The 18,237-nt window shown below is 38.5% G+C and overlaps 1 protein-coding gene across 1 annotated transcript in view; it reads right to left on the reverse strand.

Moving 5' to 3' along the window:
• Nucleotides 1-18,237, reverse strand: part of MAN1A1 (mannosidase alpha class 1A member 1) — a gene marked incomplete at both ends in the record, with an annotated part of 186,164 nt that overhangs the window by 13,774 nt on the left and 154,153 nt on the right. The window contains 3 exons of the mRNA XM_080700521.1: nucleotides 4,871-4,986; nucleotides 13,984-14,077; nucleotides 16,335-16,458. Of these exons, the coding sequence (XP_080556647.1) occupies nucleotides 4,871-4,986; nucleotides 13,984-14,077; nucleotides 16,335-16,458 (334 nt within the window). The remainder of the gene's footprint in view (nucleotides 1-4,870; nucleotides 4,987-13,983; nucleotides 14,078-16,334; nucleotides 16,459-18,237) is intronic.

Below are 18,237 nucleotides of genomic sequence, written 5' to 3' on the forward strand. Positions count from 1 at the left end.
TTCCTCTAACAGAAAATGCCTCCTTCAATTACATCATGGAAGGAAAAGGGCTATGATTGTGGTTATCTCAGTCACTACTATCAGAAAAGAAGGATTTTCAGGAAGCACATTTAAAAATAGTTGAGAAGGATGAATGAAATGAACACACAGGCAATAAAACCTTTCCTACCTTTTTAAGAAATAAACAAATGAACCCAAGATGGTTAAGAAATAAATGAACATGCTATTTTGCTCATTAACTGTGGATAAGCTAATTTTATTGATGGTTTAGTTATTACATTAATATTTCATTCTTATTTAATGCAACTGAACATCTTAGCTATTTACACTTCCCACAACACAAATTGCAATAAAGTCCTTCAAGCAGATACTTGTTCATCACCCAATAAATTATTCTTTCTACATGGGAAGAGTAATAGCTTTTGAGCATAGATTAGAGAAACATTATTACCCTGTTATGGATCATGAATAAAGTACTATATTATGTTTGGCATGATTCTGACCAACTTGCTACCTCCTAAAATCAACTACAATGAAGTTCCAAGACCTTCAAAGCAATGATCTGGCATGGAAATGGGAAAATGTAAATAAATACAAAACATGAAAAATGGTCTTTAGTGGTGCTAATAAATTTTTTTGTGTGTGTCAAAGCTATAGAGAATTTATTAGGATGAGTACTATATGTTCTGTGGTTTAATCCTTCCATATTTGAAAGACATCAGTTTGATGAAGCCTTTAGAATCTTAAATGCTTGCTATATCACCTGCCCCCATTATCATTCACCACTGTGATTCTTAGCATGGTCTTCAGGCCATAATAACTTTCTAGCAGAAAGCTAGAAATACTTTGTTATTAAGCCCACCAAAGAAAACATACCACTCCGGGAGTAAATGCTTTCTAAAATCCACTGGAAGCCAAGACTGAATAATCACATATGCACATATACAGTAAGGCATCCTCCCTTGATAAGGATGATTTTATTTTATTTTTTTTAATGACAGGGTTTTGCCATACTCCCCAGGCTGGCCTTGAACACCTGGATTCAAAAGATCCTCCTGCCTCAGCCTTTCAACTAACTGTTTTTGGCACATGTTTCATTGAACCCAGCCCATGACACACACACACACACACACACACACACACACACACACACACACACACACTTGGGTGGTGTTGGGTATTGAATCCAGGAGCATTCTATCTTTGAGCTACACCACTAGTCTTATTTTACTTTTTTTTTTTTAATTTTTAAACAGGGTCTCACTAAGTTGCTGAGGGTGTTGCTAAGCTGCTAAGGCTGTCTCTGCCTCCCAAGCGTGGGGATTACAAGTGTGCGCCACCACGCCTGGCTGAACACCTTTTTATGATTAAGAGAAATAGGAAATGCTCTGACTTCATTTGTTCCTAATGAATTTTCCTGTCAATGATTTGTCTAGACAGAATACACTAAAAGTCATGTGGGTAGAGTTCTAGAAATTGGGGAGAAATATTCCAAAAAATATTTAAAAGCTGTCTTCTTTCTTGGAACATCAAGATCTTAAGAGGAATACTTTAAGATTAAAATAATTAAAATGCCAGCCAGTATGGTAATTAGAATATGACAGAATGAAGAAAATAATATGTGGAGTAAAACTCCCTACATTAAAATTCAAACCTTAATAGAAGGAGGAAAAATAAGCCTCAGTGGAATGAGTTTTATAGCACTGCTGAATAGGGATAGGGCCACACAGTCCATATCCTAATGTATTTTTGATGTTCCTCATGTAACTTAATAAAATTTGTGCCAAATGAAGAACACTGTTTTTTTATTTTTATTTTTTGCAGTACTGGGGATGGAACCTCAGGGCATGGTACCTCGGAGCTATATCCCCAGCCCTATTTTTTTTTTTTTTATTCTTTATTTTGAAACAGGATCTCACTAAATTGCAGAGGGCCTCACTAAGTAGCTGAGGTTGGCTAGGAATCTGCGATCCTGCTGTCTCATCCTGCCAAGTACTGGGATTACAAGCATGCACCACCATGCTCAGCTCCCTGAAGGTCACTAATAGTGAAGCAGTAAAGAGCTGTTTGTGCTTTGCTTAGTGAAACTCCCAATGATCTAGGAAGAAAAACCAATGGGATATTCAATCTACTCCACCACATCCAAACAAAATCAGCCCGTGTCAAAAGTATCCAGACCTTAATGTCAGGCATGGTGGTGCACGCTTGTAATCCCTGCGCTTGGGAGGTGGAGACAGAAGGATCGGGTTCGAAGTCAGCCTCGCTGGCTCTTAAGAGACCCTGTTTTCAAATAAAAATATAAAATAGGGCAGAAGTGTAGCCCGGAGAAAGGTTTCCAGGAACCCCAGTACCACCACCAAAAAAAAAAGTATCCAGACCTTAGAGGCCCCCAAACTTATTTGGCTTATCAACACTTTCTTCAGGAAAAAAAAAATTCACTGCCTGTAACCTCAGAAATTTATCTTTTTTAGGTAAATAAACAGAAAGACGTAGTATCAAGTTTGCATTCTTTACATATCTGTATTTTGTTCTAGTGCTCAATCCTGAGGGCAGTACCACCCACTTCGGGAATGTATGATAGGAAGATTAATTCCACTTCAATTTTTTCCTATGAATTAACATTGTTGATAAAAAATAATAATTTCAGCTACGTATGGCAGTACAAGTCTGTAATCCCAGGACTGAGACAGGGAGGCTGAGACAGAAGTATCATAGGTGCAAAAGGTGCTTCAGCAACTTCATGAGATTCTCAGCAGCTTAGAGAGATTCTGTGTCAAAACAAAACAACAAAAACAAAAGGCCTGGGATTGTAGTGCTTAGAAGTAGAAGGTCTCTGGGTTCAATAACCAGTATCCCCCCCCCCCAAAAAAAATATATATATATAAATAAAAAGTCAAGAAAATGGGTAACTTTATGAATGAGAATTTAGCCACAATTTTATAATATTACTTAAGAGGCCTTAATAATAATATTAAAAGAATATGTAAATTGTCTAAATAAAATTCTTAACTACAAAGGCACCTGATTCTGATAAAAAATTTTTGATCCTCAGAAGTGGGGTACACATTCAAGCATTTTATATAAAATAACTTTGTTTTTTGAATCTCTTTACTTTCTAAACTTATTTTAATTTTTTATTGAGGCTTAATTGGAGGTGTTTCTGAGTTTACTTTTAAACTATCCACACTATATAGACTTTGCTAAGTACTTTCTAATTTTTTTTATGGCCTTGGGGATGGAACCCAGGGGCGTTGTACCTCCAAGCTACACCCCCAGCCCTATTTCTTAGTCGTTCATTGTCCTTGCAACAGGTCTCACTGAGTTGCGAAGGGCCTCGCTAAGTAACTGAGGCTGTCTGTGAACCACGATCCTCCAGTCTCAGTCTCCCGAATGCTGCGATTACAAGCATGTGCCACCATGCCTGGCAGTACTTTCTAATTTATCTTATTACCTCATCACCTGTAAATAAACATTCCAATGTAGGACAGAGAATCCTATTCCAAAATAAATCCATAGTGGTGAAGCAAAAAGGGATAACACAAAGTTTAGCTTGAATTTTGGTTCCACACATAACTCTGGGGTTGAGCAAACTTATATATAAAATTGGGTAAATAGTTAAAATACTGCAAGAAAACAATAATCCACATTTCACTTAAAGCACCTCAATCCCATACTGCTTAGCATACAAGAGACGGTTAAACACATATCTGTTCCCTTCCCATCCTCTTGAATTATCAACGACCTTTAAAATCCATTAATGAGTCGGGCCTGGCAGCACAAGCTTGTAATCCCAGTACTTGGGAGGCCGAAACAGGAGGATCCAGGTTTGTGAACAGCCTCAGCTACTTAATGAGACCCTTTGCAACTCAGTGAGACCCTATTTCAAAATAAAGAATAAAAAATTAGGGCTGGGGCATAGCTCAGAGGTAGAATGTCCCTGGGTTCCAAAAAATAAAAATAAAAAATTAAAATAAATAAAAATGAAAAAGAAAAACTATTAATAAGCTTCCTTTAAGTACTAGTTTGTTCAGGTTTTTATACATAGATCTCCTTATAGTACCATCCATTTATCTCTGGAAACAAGTTTATCTTGGTGTTATCTATAATCTTGGGTAATTTTAGCCTAGTCAATTTTAAGAATATAAACTCAGGATTTTTCTACCATAATTTTTTTTTTTTTTTTTTTGTGGTACTGGGGTTTCTGGAAGCCCTTCTACCTCCGGGCTACACTCCCAGACCTATTTTTACATTTTTATTTGGAAACAGGGTCTCCTAAGCCAGCGTGCGCGGCTGGCTTCGAACCTGCGCGATCCTCCTGTTTCTGCCTCCCAAGCGCGGGGATTACAAGCGTGCGCCACCACGCCCAGCTTTCTACCATAATTTAAAATGCAGCTTTATGGAGGGAACTCATGTTCAAGACAGGAGAATAAAGTCTGGCATCGCAGAGTGGAAGAAAACACATCCTGAGCACTGTGCTCTTAGGTGATGTGATTGTGTGAACATCAAATAGTGTACTTGCACAAAGTAAGACGCTGACATCAGCAGGCAACATAATCTGGGACCTCTGTCATACATCCAGTCTGTCACTCCCTGAAAAGTGATGTGGTGCATGACTGTATCTCTTTTGCAGATTTGTGACTCTTACTTTAGGTTTGGACCATGTTAAAAAATATTTAACTGCCCTATTAGAACTAAAAACATCAAGTATGATTACTGTTATAATTATGTTGGCAGACACTGAACTCCATCTAACTGGAAATAATTCTGTAACTCACTCATGTAGTATTTCAGTTTTTTTCATTAAGGCTTGATTAATATGCAAAGTACAAGCTAGAGCAGAGTGTCAAGGATGATTTAAATATTGGGTTACCTGAACAGCATCAAAATACATCTTCTTAGCTTCTAGATCTGTCTTGTCAGACATTAACCATGCCTTGAGCAAATATTCATAAAAGCTGTCTCCAAGTCCTCCAACTGATACATGATCTGAGAAGAGAGCAAATGGATTTCAGAGTGACTCAGCTTTTAATTCAGATAATGCAGTGAAATCACATTAGCAACTAGGACTTGAAACCCCATGTCAACTGCAACTCAATGTTACATTTAAATTCCAACAAATCTCTTATTTTCAGAAAGATGTTCTGAAATAAGCAGATGGGCTGTGAACTAATGTGATATACTCAATAATTACCAGAGCAGTTTTGTAAACAGGATGAAGAGATATGTAATCACCCCTAATTCTAAATATCTAGTACTCTAGTAAAAAATAGCAAATCAAAATGTTTCACAGTATATATTTAAATTTTTATTTGCTTTCTGAATTAAATAAAATCAAAACTATGTGGCTTACAGTAAAACAAAAAAAATTCTTAGGTTCATTCTTGCCTTTATTATTACTATCTGCTACATTTGTTTTCTAGTGTTACCAATCTCAAAGGTCAAAATTTGATGGGATAGCCGGGGTGGTGGCGCAGGCTTGTAATCCCAGCACTTGGGAGGCTGAGACAGGAGGATCGCACAGGTTCGAAGCCAGCCTCAAGCTACTTAGTGAGGTTCTCAGCAACTTAGTGAGACCCTGTTTCCAAATAAAATATAAAATAGGGGTGGGAGGACAGCCCAGAGGTAGAAAAGCTCCTGGGTTCCACCCCCAGTACCACAAATAACCACCACAACAATAAAAAATAAAAACAAAACTGATGGAGTAGGAACAGAAAATAGAAGACAAGAAGGAAGAAGTTTTTCCTAATACCTCCATGTCTACAACCCACCCCCAGTGCCATTTATTATGTCCAATCCATTGAAAATATTACCAATAACCTTGGAACCTTAGGTGTCCTTATTTGGAAATCAAGAAAACTAAAGTTTAGAAAGGCTAAATGAGACTATAGTGTTAATCATCACTATCTGACTCCCTCATCTTTGGGTGAGGGTGTCACAGAGGTCCTTATCTTTGGATCTGCCTGCTTCTTATATTATCATATAATATGGGGTGTGTGTGTTCGCGCATGTGTATGTGCACATGTGTGTGCACGCGCTTACTCACTTATACGTATGTTGTGTTTGTCTATAGCTTGAATTAATATTTTTACTTATAAAGCATATTTGTTTACAAAACCATAAATATGATCTACTTGAAATACCCTTCCAAGAATTCCAAGTATCTGAGTCCAAAAAAGATAGCCTTTAATTTTCTTAACTCCAAACTCATTTATCTGAACATAAAATCTTCACTTATTGACTCAGACAAATAATAAATCAGTATATATACAGCTATAAAGACAATTGCTCTCCTGATGCCTACCAACATTTCCATTTGGTTGTCTGCATGGGTGGCAAAAATCAAACAGGCTAGAAACTGGATTCTTTATCTTTTCCTCCTGAACTTTATCTTCTGCTCAGGTCTCTACCCTCCCACCTACACACCTTAGAAGTCAGGTAGTCATGGGGCTTGGGGTGCAGCTCAGTGGTAGGTCACTACCTAGAATTTGCCATGACCTATAGGTTTAATCCCTAGCAGCACAAAAAAGAAATCAAGTGGTGATTCTGTACTCATTTTCTCTCTTATTTCCACAGGCAATGAATCCCCAACCTCTAAATCTTACTTCCCACGTATCTCCCGAACTCCTCCGCTCCTCTTTGTCCTCACCAGTACCATCAAGCCATCACTACTTCTTGCCTCTGCAATGGCCAACTCATTTCTTGCTTTCACTCAGGTAAGGTGTGCTATTTCTACTTAAATTTATTACAGTTAAATTCAGTTCCTCTGTCATAGTGCTTGGTAGCTACTTGTGGCTCTTAACTACTCTACTGGACAGGGAAGGTTCCAAACATTTCCATTGCTGCTATCCATCCAGCTGGACATGATGGCACATGCCTGTTAATCCTAGTACTTGGGAGGCTGAGACAGGAGGATCCCAGGTTTGTGACTTCCCTCAGCAATTTAGTGAGACTCTTAGCAACCTAAAAAGAGTTTCAAAATTAAAAAGGTCTAGAGGTGTACCTCAGGGATAGAATACCCCTGAGTTCAATCCCTTCTCTTTCTTTCTCTTTCCCTCCCTCCCTCCCCACCTCTCTCTTTACACACACACACACACACACACACACACACACACACACACACACACACACACACCAGGCTCCATCCCACTCTAGTGCTTCTAGAGGACTCGTTCTCTGCTTAAAATGTACATGCTTTGTATATGAGATCAAATAGTATTTTCTATAAGAAACCTTCCCAGATCGCCCCACCCCAATTAGGTTCTCCTGTTATAAGCTTTTGATAGCTTATCTTATATTTTTACACTTGCCATTTCATAATGTGGCAGAATTGTTTTCCATCTCCCTCATAAGATCATGATGTCAGAGAGCAGAGACCAGGCCCATTATGTTTTCCCAGTCCACACCAGCTCCTAGAAAACATCTTGCACTCAAATAACTGATGAGCACACCAAAGTAATTCTAAGTCAACCTTAATAAGAACTATCCTTTTTAAGGCTATAATGGCCATATTTTTAAGTACTGAAATATGCAATTTCCTTAGTGCAGAAAGTCTAGACTTATAGGAATTAAGCTGAATGGAAAATTGTGTTTTAAAAGTTGTAAGCACAATACTTAAAATAGCAGTGTTTGAAGTGACCTTTACAGTTTTCTAAATAAATCACCACAGAAATCTCTGACATTTACAAACTAAACAGACTAAGCACTATCTTGTCAATAATAAGCCCTGTTGTTATAAACATGATTGTACGAGACAAACGCAAGTGATGCATGGTAAAGCAAATCGCTACCCGGTTACTGTCAACACAGCAAGGATTAAATAAAATAATAGGGAGTGATGTCCAAGATCCAGAAGTGTCCTTCAGAGTTACAGCAATGAGAGTTGAGAACCAGCAGCCAGAAGCAGCTGGAGATTTTTTCCTATTGGATCATGATTCTGTAAGGGTAGGAAAGGCAAATTTGGGAATTTGAATTTTTTTTTAAAAGGGTTATGTAAGAATGCATTTGTTTTAATTCATTTCGGTAAATGATAGTTAATTTTTAAAATTTTCTGCTTATAAAAATGTCACTTTTGGGAAAAAAATTAAAACATAGGAATAAAGGTAGAACATGTCATTTTGATAATTTAGCACTCACTAAACTTCCCCCAGATCTAGATGACTGCTTGTATTGGCAAGGGAGTCCTATGTAAAGATCTTAGTGGAATTAGAAAAGTCTGATTATTCAGAAGGAAGAACTGTATTTCTTACATAGTATTTTAAAATGCCTGTCCTAAAGGTACTGTGTACTATAGACACTCAAATATTATGTTAGTCTCTAAAGAGCTAAGTTAGTGTTCTTGATTTGAAAAGAGCCCATAAAGGGATTCCTAATACTAGGGACAGAGGGAGAGAAAGGGGGAGAGAGAGGGAGAGGGAGGAAGGAAGGGAGGAAGAAGATACAGCAAAAAGAGCAAGGCAGGAGGGATTAAAATAGTCAACATCTCTACTTCTTAAATTAGTAAAGTTTATTGAATCTCAATTTCTCTTTTTGAAGCAATCTCTCAGTACTACGGACACCACATACACTCACTTATATTGTGGTAAGTATGATAGTTGTTTTGTGTATAGACATGAGGCCCCACATCTAGTATCAATGGTTACAAAAACTATTTTTTTCATCAGTGACCAGGAGGGGATGCTGCCTCTGAGCCACTACTGAGGAGTAAGGCCAACTGATAGAATACAGAAAACCATTACCAAAAGCAAAGGCGGAAAGATCAGATACATCTGAGTATTTACAAAATTCAAGTAAGAAAGCATCACTAGGTAAAAGGTGACATCCATTAGGTGCGAGATACTGTTTGCCAGATTCACAAATATAACTAAGACAGGGTTACTACCCTCCAGAGCTTTGGATTCCTCAGAGAGTGGGCATGTCTGTGAATCATTAAGATAAGGCGTGTGACAGAAAAGTAGGTGAAGGGATGGGGCGGGGAAGAAAGAAGCAGAGGAAAAGGGGTGCTGACAGACCCCACCTAGGGCCTTGACAAAGGCTTCTGGAAGAAATGGCAACTGAGCTGGGCCATGGTACAGGGAGAAGAGAGAGAAGGGCCGAATAGGTAGAAGGGCTAGGAAAATAGCACAGCAAAAACCTGGGTATGGACAAGTGACATTGACTAAAGAATTAAAAAATAAGTGTCTTCTTTATGGGTGGAATACAGGAGGGCGGATCAGGGAGGAGGAGGTGAGATGCATCAATCCTGTTTTCCCATTAGAACATTGGCCCATAAGCAATTCAAATATGAAGGACTCTTTGTATGGGAGATATGGCCAAATATATAGTCTCTAAGTGGCCCAGAAGGTGAAGTCAGGATGTTCCAGCACAACTGGCTCTTTTTGTTCTTTTTTTTTTTTTTTAAAGTGACTTGTTTGCCCTGAATTAAAGAAAGAAAAATGAATCAAAGAGGCTTTTCTTCAAATTTTGAAATTGTGATGAGAAATCCAAAGTTGCCCATTTAGATAGTTATATCTAATCATTTTATATCTTAATACTCTAGTGGCCTGCAAACATTTTAGTCTCAGCACTCCCTTAATGCTCTGAAAAACAAGTAATCTGAAGAATTTATGTGAATAATATCTACCAGTATTTACCATACTGAAAAATTAAACAATGCGAAAGTATTTTTGTTGATTCATTAAAAATGACAAGTATAGGAATGGAGGTGGGGAAACTCTAGTGTTTGAAAAGGGAACAGATCAAATAAGATTATGTCCATACAAGATTTCCCTACCAATCTCACTAACATGTATGGGGAGGGAGAAAAGGGAAAAGAAAGGTATATGGAGAGAAATACAAAGTGATATGTGTATGTATTTTTGTATCACTGTGAATCTCACTATGATTTATTACACTGTACCAATGAAAGTATAAATATAATATACCCTTTACGTTAACATAAGTAGATATTTCTCATTAAGGTGTTATATTTTATGAAACAAAAAATTATTGGGAAGACTGACACTATTTTACATTTTTGCCAATCTCTTTAATGTTGCTTTACTAAAAAACAGCTAGGAAAGATACCCAGGAGTGGTATAGCTGGGTCATATGGTGGATCTATTCCCACCTTTCTTAGGAATCTCCACACAGATCTCCATAGTGGTTGAACTAGTTTGCATTCCCACCAACAGTGTAAAAGAGTTCCTCTTTCCCCACATCCTCGCCAGCATTTGTTGTTATTTGATTTCTTTATGCTTGCTACTCTGACTGGGGTTAGATGGAATCTCAGTGTAGTTTTGATTTGCATCTCCCTGATGGCCAGTGATGAAGAACATCTTTTCATGTATCTATTAGCCCTTTGTGTCTCTTCTTTTGTGAAGTGTCTATTCCTGGGTATCTTTCCAAAGGAGTTGAATTCAGAGAACTACAGCAACATATGCATACCTATGTTCATAGCAGCACAATTTGTAATAGCCAAAATATGGAACCAACCCAGATCACCATCAACAGATGAATGGATAGCAAAACTATGGGAAATACACACAATGGAATTCTATTCAGCCATAAAGAAGAACAAAATTATATCATTTGAAAGAAGATGGAAAGCCCTGGAGAACATTATGTTAAGTGAGATCAGCCAAGCACAGAAGAAGAAGATACATATGTTTCCTCTAATATGCCCAAACTAGGAAACACAAAGAATACCAGAGGGACTCCAGATATTGAAGGGGAAATACTAGCTAAGATTGGATGGTAAGATAGGAGAGGAGGAAGGCCGGTCTCGATTAATAAGGGTCTACACTTGAACATGTGTAAAATTATGAATAAGACATGGTTAACCTGGACAACCATTGGTGTGTGTGTGGGGGGGAAATGTGGGCGGGGGGGGGAGGGCACCAAATATAGTGTAAATGTATACTATTTATGTTCAATAAAAAAATTGTTATATAAAAAAAAATAAAAAAAATAAATCCCAAAAAAAAAAAAAAAAAATAAAAAACAGCTAGGTTCTTATCTCTGCAACAACTTCAATCCACTGCTATATGCTTTTTTGCTTTAAATATATAAACAAAGTCAGCCTCAATTTTAGTTGGAAAAAGGAATAGTATTTTAATAATCTTTTCATGTGATTGTAGATTTTTTTAATATTAAAACAAAACTTGAGAAGTGTTTTTTATTAAAGGTTAGATTTTTAAAAGGTTAGCTGCAGTATAGAATCAGGAATTACATCAATGAATTTTTGTATTGTTACATTAAATCTGTTAGTCTATCTTGGAGTGGATCTATATCCCCTGCATTACTTTGTAATAGCATGCACTGGTCCTCTGGAAAATATTGGTTTTCTGAGTTATGCAGATCCTCTGAGTGTTGACACATTTCATTACACAATATGAAGAAACCACAGTTGTTAATATCACTGCCAATCAGAACACTATTGGTAGCAAGCTCATGGAGACATATACAAGTTTTTCCAAATTCTAACTTTTATTTAGAAACTTGAATGTTATCATCATTGGTTCAAAGGCTAGTACTTTCCCTGGAAGTGAAAGGTTCAAGTCCAAATAACCAATTTGTTTTTCATTGTTCTTTTAAATAAAAATGGTGAACCATGAAGTGATAATCACAATAATCTTAGTTATCAATAATAATAATCAATAATAATCTTGCAGCTCAGACACATGAGTTTTTCCTGTATGCAACTATTAATTTTCATTACATAGTAGAAGTGTTTCATGTGTATGAAACATTAAAACAACATGGACTCGGGGTTGACATTTACTAGAGTTACCAATTATTTCCTTCCTTCCTTCCTTCCTTCCTCCCTCCCTCCCTCCCTCCCTCTCATAGTACTGGGGGTGGAACCCAGAGGCTTTCTACCTCTGGGCTATACTCCCAGACCTATTTTTGTATTTTATTTGGAAACAAGAGTCTCACTAAGTTGCTGAGAGCCTCACTAAGTAGCTGAGGCTGGCTTCGAACCTGCCCGATCCTCCTGTCTCAGCCTCCCAAGCGCGGGGATTACAAGCATGCGCCACCACACCCGGCTTATTTTATTGCTTTATTATAAACATTTATAAGTGATATAGAACTCCTTTAAAAAAAAATGTTGGGAGGTGGAGAAAGGAGGATCACTGCAGCTTCGAAGCCAGCCTTAAGAGACCCTGTTCCCAAATAAAAAAGAATAAAAATAGGTACTGGGAACCCCAGAACCACCAAAACAAAACAAAACAAAACAAAAAAACAAAAAAAAACCATGGAAGTGTACAATGAGTATTAGCACTACCTACCACCTGGCATCTGCCTTGATTCTCACTCAGCAGTTTCACCTGCTATTGTTTTGGCAGAGCAAATGCAAATGTCAGTACCGTGAAAAAGGCAGAAAGTGTCAGTATTATTGGCAAAAGTACTTCTGGCCTTGTGGGCCCCTTGAAAAGTCTCAAAGACTTCGTGACTTGTGGATCACAGTCCTAAGGTTTCAGTAGCAAGGCCTCCAATAGTTGTTACCAATGTAACACATAGATTTTAGCAAGCTTTTTCCCACTAAATTATTCTTTAAGAAAAGCAATTATAGAGGAACACTGAGGCATAATCATCTAAGAATATTTAATTAATTAATTATTTTTTGTGGTACTGGGGATGGCATTCTACCTTGAGTTACGCCTCCAGTCCTATTTTTTATTTATTTTTATTTATTAATTTTTTTTTTTGGTGGTGCTGGGGGTGGAACTCAGGGACTTTCTACCTCCGGGTTATACTACCAGGCCTATTTTCTATTTTATTTGGAAACGGTCTCACTAAGTTGCTGAGAGCCTCACTAAGTAGCTGAGGCTGGCTTCGAACCTGTGCGATCCTCCTGTCTCAGCCTTCCAAGCACAGGAATTACAAGTGTGCGCCACCACGCACAGCTTTTTATTCTTTATTTAGAAACAGGGTCTCACTGAGTTGCTAAGGGCCTCATCAAGTAGCTGAGGCTGTTTATGAACCTGTGATCCTCTGTTCTCAGCCTCCCAAATACTGGGATTACAAGTGTGCAACACCACGCCCGGCTAGGAATATCATATTTAAGTATACAGACAAAACTCCCAAAAATTTGAGAAAAATTTAAAGGCAGTGCAGATATCTTCCCCATATTTAGTCATGCCATATGGTATTCTTTATTTGCTACTACTTAATCCACAAAGACTTTTCCAATTAGCTCAAGAACATTTCTTTCACCTACTCTGAATGTCTGTATCCTTGCTCAAAATTATTTGATGAGCTGGGCGTGGTGGAGCACACTTGTAATCCCTGTGCTTGGGAGGCGGAGACAGGAGGATCGCGCAGGTTCGAAGCCAGCTGTGCTGGCTTAAGAAACCCTGTTTCCAAATTTAAAAAAAGTATAAAATAGGTCTGGGAGTGTAGCCCAGAGGTAGAAGGGTTTCCAGGAACCCCAGTACCACCAAAAAAATAAGAAAAAAAATTATCTGATGAGTCTGAAGCGAGGGTTTTGGCATCAAAAGTCCTTGGGCGATACTTATTCCTACACTAATGGTAACTCTGCTTGCAAGAATCTTTATCTTGCAAGTAGAGAAAGTGTGCCCTGTTTGTACCTCCATTTCCCAACCCTATGCAGAAAGAGAGAAAACTGCAAAGAAGTGGTACAAGCTCACTACTGGATGCAAGCCGCTCACTGCCATTAGCATACAGGAACACATTCTCCTTCGAGCCACAAGAACAGCTTGTAGAGGCTGAGATCCTACACCACCCTAACCAGACCTTCCCTTTCTGATTAGTATCTGCAAATGTATTTATATATGGTCATACTCATAGTTATCCGTAGAACATAAACTTCTGGTTTCTTGATAAGACAATCTGTCTTATGATAGAAACCTATTTATTAAAGGAACCACTCCCCTTTTCTTCTTTTCTAAACATCACACAACAATATGTATGTCTCCTTCTGCACTCCTTAGTATAGTGCTGGGCACCACAATAGGTTCAAAGAATGCTAATCTGTTGACTTACGTTGACCCCACTGTCCACTACTGGGATTCAGGTAGTTGGGATAAAGGCCTTCTGGTTTTTCCAGCTTGTTCAGGACTTTTCGAATGTTCATTACCTACAATAGAAAAGAAAATGTCACTATGACAATTGAAAAAAAAAGTTTCATGCCATTCATTCTTCCTTGATAATACTCTGCCACTTTAGAAAAAAATAAGTTGATTTAAACAAAGTAGAGTTAGAACAAAGATAGTTGCTGTCAGCTTATTATTGTTAGAAAAAAAATAATAGAAGTGAATTCAGGCACATTGGTTGACTATCTACCATATCCAGACCCATACTGGAACTACGAATAGATCAGTGGGTAAACAAAGTCACTATTCCCTTGTAATTTTGCATTTTAAGTGGCATGATACAGACGATAAGCAAATAAAAATAGTATGTCAAGAGAAGATAAATATTGTGACAATATTTAAAAGAGTGCTATTAAATGAATAGAAGCCCTCTCCAAATTCATATGTCAAAGTTCTCTCAATGTGGTAGTATCTGAAGATGAGACCTTTGGGAGGTGATTAAGTATGAAGGCAGAACTTTTATGATGGAACTACTGCCCTTATAAGAGACTCAAGAATCTTCCCAACAAACAAGAGTTAATATGAGCATATCGTGGGCTACTGGCCACCTACAAGTCAAGAGACCCTGGGGACCACACCTTGATCTTGGACTCCTTGGCATGCAGAACTGTGAGAAAGCACTGTTGAAGGTGATTCCATCTACACATTTTGTTATGGGAGTCTGAGTGAAGACAGAGTGTAACATGAAGAGACTGTGGGGAGCTACAGATGCTGATTAATGCCAGTCAGAGTGGTGTGGAAGGCTTATGCGTTTCAGTAGAACTTTAAAGAAGTGAGGGAACAGGTCATGGAGAAATCTGGAGGAAGATCATCTGTGCAGAGGAAAGAAGGACTATGAAAGCTCTGAGGAGAGAGTGGATTTGGTGAGGCCCCTGAAACTGGAGGGGAGGAAGCAAAGAGAACAATTCAGCAAGCTGAGGATAGAGCGAGTGGGGACACGGGCACGCAGGCTTCATCGGCAACAACAGGGCTATGCCACTCTGAGTGTTAGTGAAGACTTGTGTTTTTCTAGGACTGCTGTGACTGAGGGGACACGAGAGGAAGCAGGAGTTGGGTGGCCATTGAAAAGTCTGCATGATAATTGATGGGCTCTGGACCAAGGTGGCAGCAAAGGCAACCAGGCAGAGCTGAAGGATTTCCTGATGGATTAGACCTGAGGTTTGCAAAAAGAACAGGGAGACTTGACATCTTTGGCCTGAGCCACTGGACAAATTGTGGTACTATTTACCAAGATAGTGAAGACTGGAGCAGATGTAGGTCTAGGGGCTGAATCTGGGATTTCAAGTGGAACTTGTCTATTAGACCTCTTAGTGGAGATGTTGAATAAACATTGAATGTACGGTTTTTAGTTCAGGGGACAGGTTGGAACTGGAATTATAAATTTAGAGTCAATATATAATTAGTGTACGAAATCATGAGATTGGATAAGACAATGTAAGAAAGAATATAAAAAGGAGACCCAGGTTTGAGCCCTGGTATATTCTGATGTTTATGGGCTTTGGTGATGAGAAGGATGCAATAAAAGAATCTAAGAAAAACGACCCAGCAAGGAGGCAGGCAAACCAGGAAAGCCTGTAATACCTGCAGCCAAGAGCAGAGTGTCTCACCAAGACGGAAATGACTGATCAAGTCAGATGCTGAGAGGGCAAGGAAGATGAGGGGAGGTTAGGTGAATGGCCTTAGCAATGTGGTGCTCACTGGTCACTGTGATAAGTGTGTCCAGCCCAACTGGACAGGGTTCAAGAGAGCAGAAAACAAAAGGAAGAGACAACAGACAGGAATGCCCTTTTAGGGAATTATGCTAGAAAGGGAAGCTGAAAAGAAGGGTGAAAATTAAGGGCAGAGTTGTGGGGTGATTATGAATTTGTCCAAATGTCTGAGTTTGCTTCCTGAAAACTAGAAATCAACTCGGTATCTTCCTCACATATAACACTTAAGCTTTGCACATATTTGGTTCATATAGTCTATACAATATTATGTTTTAGATTAGGAAAAAAGTTCAGACTGATGAAGTAATTGAGAGTACAGAAACAAATGTGGAAGCCAGGCGCTGTCCTCCTATGTTAGATGGTACTGTGGACAGATTAGGTTTCCATTGTGGTTAAAAGAAACACTGCATATTACCAAATTTAAGAGCCATATGAACCCTGTTTGTTATTTTCCACATCTGAGATGGCTAAATCTCCCAAGGACAGGGTTGTGTTTTTTTAAGTCCTGCTTTGCAATGCAAGAAAATCTCACCTTTTTAGCAAAGATGGGGTTTCCTGATAAATGGCTCAAATGCATGAACTCCAAATGCAGGGTTCCAAATTCTGCCAGAATACTGCTCCCTCCAGAGGCCCAGGGCCAGTTCCTTCCAATACCACTGAAGAAGAGAGAACATTGGAGAGTTATGGGTTAGAAAAAATCCAGCTTTCACATTTCCAAGAAGTAGGAGCAAAAAAGATAGCTATTTTATAATGGTATCTCTGCCAATAGTCCATATTGGGTATTGTAGAACTGAGCGTTATTTCCTTTTGGTTTTAGGCTTTTCTTCTTATCTCCAAACCAAAAGTTACTGTTGAATTAAGTTGGAAAGAAATGATGTGGGCTCATTGCTGATGAACAGTCAAGTATTTTGCAATGTATAGGTGCCATATAGAAATGTACAACCATTTGAAGTCGAATATAAAGCAAAGTTGGACCAAAACACTTTCCCATGCCCTATTTCCACACAAATCTTTCAACATTTTCATTAACTTCAGCCTCAAATTTTGCTACAGTTTGGATCTTGAATGTCCCCTAAAGGCCCATGTGTTAAAGGGTTAGTACCCAGGTTAATGCTATTGGAGGTGGCAGAAATCTTAAGAGGTGGGGTGGAGGGGGAGGTCTTATGTCATTGGGGGTGTGCCTTTGAAGGAGGTAATGGGGTTCAGCCCCTCCCCCTCCTCTCTTCCCTTCCCAGCTTCCGCCAGGTGAGCAACTTCGTCTGCCACATGTGCCTGCCATGATGTTCTGACTCAGCACAGTACCCAAGCCACAGCCAACTCGCCATGGACTGAAACCTCCCGAACTGTGAGCAGAAATAAACTGTTTTTCATTTTAAGCTGACTACTTCAGGTATTTTGTAATCATAATAGAAAGGTGACTAATGTAGATTCCATGGAATTTTAGATGCTCATAATACATACAAAATTTTACTTGAAAAAGAAGATAATATCAAAGATTCATTCATTAATTATATACTTAAGCTTTTAGTTTTTCCAACTAAATCCTCTCTCCATTCACTGTTTCCTTTCTTATGTTTATTTAACACCATTTTATCTAATTTGCGAATCTATTTTCTAAGGCATTAAATCATTCCGTGTCTTATTTAATCTACATTTAAGAATCTCAAAAAACTGTGCCAAACAAATATGGGAGAGGTAAAGGGCATGAGCTTTAAACTTTATTCCCCGATGTCTTATCTTGAAGAACTATTTTAAAAAACAGCTCTACCACTTAGCTATACCCCCAACCTGAGAAATGCTGAGAAATGCCTTATAAGAGCTAGACTAAGAGTTACATGCACACATACACGCACACATTTATAGTGACTCTTAAGATATGGTTAGACTCTTGGATATATTTATTTCTGGAGAACCACTTAAAACCTAAGACATGTGGTAATTTAAATAAAGAAAAAAGTCAATTATCCTCATGACCAAAAAATTCTATTTCTAGTATGTGAATATGAAAATGCATACTATTTTCCAGGGACTAAGCATGGCATTGAGTTACAAGCATGGTTCTAATGATAAATTACTCCTTTCCTCAAAGACTTTACAGCACAATGGGAGAGAAAGACCTAAGCATTAGTAATTTTAATCAAATACGGGAAATGCCAAGATCAATGTGAGAAAATTTCTATGAGCATCTAAAGCCAGGGCACACAGTCCCGTGTCACAGAGATCGCAGAAGGCTTCCTTAAAAAGGAGAAACATGAGTTGATTCCTTAAGGGTGAGCATCTGTGAGGAAAGGTAAGAGGGAGAAGCTGTGCATGGAGAGAACCCACCACAAGGCGCTGGCCTGGGATTACAGGTGGCTTCAGATGCTGGTGAATGGACAGAAAGAAGCTGGGAGAGGCTGTAGGAGGAGGGGGGGCTGGTCTCGGAGGCTTGGGGA

This window comes from Muscardinus avellanarius, assembly GCF_963383645.1.
Source record: "Muscardinus avellanarius genome assembly, chromosome: 8".
NCBI lineage: Eukaryota > Metazoa > Chordata > Mammalia > Rodentia > Gliridae > Muscardinus > Muscardinus avellanarius.